General features: G+C 21.7%; 1 protein-coding gene across 1 annotated transcript; it reads left to right on the top strand. All coding sequences in view use genetic code 6, as the record gives it.

The window, feature by feature from the left end:
• Positions 1-383: 383 nt before the first annotated feature.
• On the top strand, positions 384-617 carry TTHERM_02416110 (hypothetical protein; the record flags this gene model as incomplete). The annotated part of the gene is made up of 1 exon (XM_001028427.1): positions 384-617. The coding sequence occupies one exon, from the start codon at positions 384-386 to the stop codon at positions 615-617; it is 234 nt and encodes a 77-aa protein (XP_001028427.1).
• Positions 618-853: the final 236 nt, after the last annotated feature.

Raw genomic sequence — 853 nt, forward strand, 5'->3', positions numbered from 1 at the left:
TTACCTATTTTTTGAAATCTTTTCTCATACCAACATTATACATTTAATTTAGTTTTACATGGAAAATAACCAGCACAATTTCAATTGCCTTATAATTTCTGGAATTTGCTATTATCCTTTTTTATATGCCATTTGAATCTAAACTCTCAAATGGTTACTTTATAACAAATGGATTTTTGTGGCTTTGCCTATATTGTTAATATTTAGCTATAAATATATTATGTTAAAAGCCAGATCTTAACAATTACTCTAAAAATATAGATATCTTAAGCTACTCTGCTTTAATAACCATTCAAATTATTATATTATAATAAAGTGCCTACATCATACTAGCTATTCTAGTGCAATTATATGAATTCATTCAGCAAAAAAGATTAAAAAGAATGAATTCACTTAATAGCGATAAAATAAATAAAAACAATCTGTCTAATTTCACTGAATAAAATGAATTTAGTTCAATAAAACTTAACAACAAAAGCCTCATTAAGCAAAGACTAAATCTCACATACTACGAAAGAGAAATGGTTTAATAAAAATAATTTAATAGCTTAGTTTCTAGCCAAATTTGGGTAAGATTGCAGCCAAGGCATAAAGAAACAAAAAATAGTTTTCTATGAAATCATAACAATCCTCTATATTTATTCTTACTAAATTATATTAAAATAATAAATTAAATATTTGTAATAAAATCATAATTTATATCTAACAAACTTCATAATAAAATTTACTCTTAAATTATTTATTAAATAAAATTTCTAATTAAATATTTTCATTTAATATAATTAAAAAATTAATTGCCTAAATTTTATAATTTTTTGATCTAAGTATAAAATCTTTTCATAGGGTAGATAGA

Source organism: Tetrahymena thermophila (genome assembly GCF_000189635.1).
Source record: "Tetrahymena thermophila SB210 genomic scaffold scf_8255573, whole genome shotgun sequence".
NCBI classification, from domain to species: domain Eukaryota; phylum Ciliophora; class Oligohymenophorea; order Hymenostomatida; family Tetrahymenidae; genus Tetrahymena; species Tetrahymena thermophila.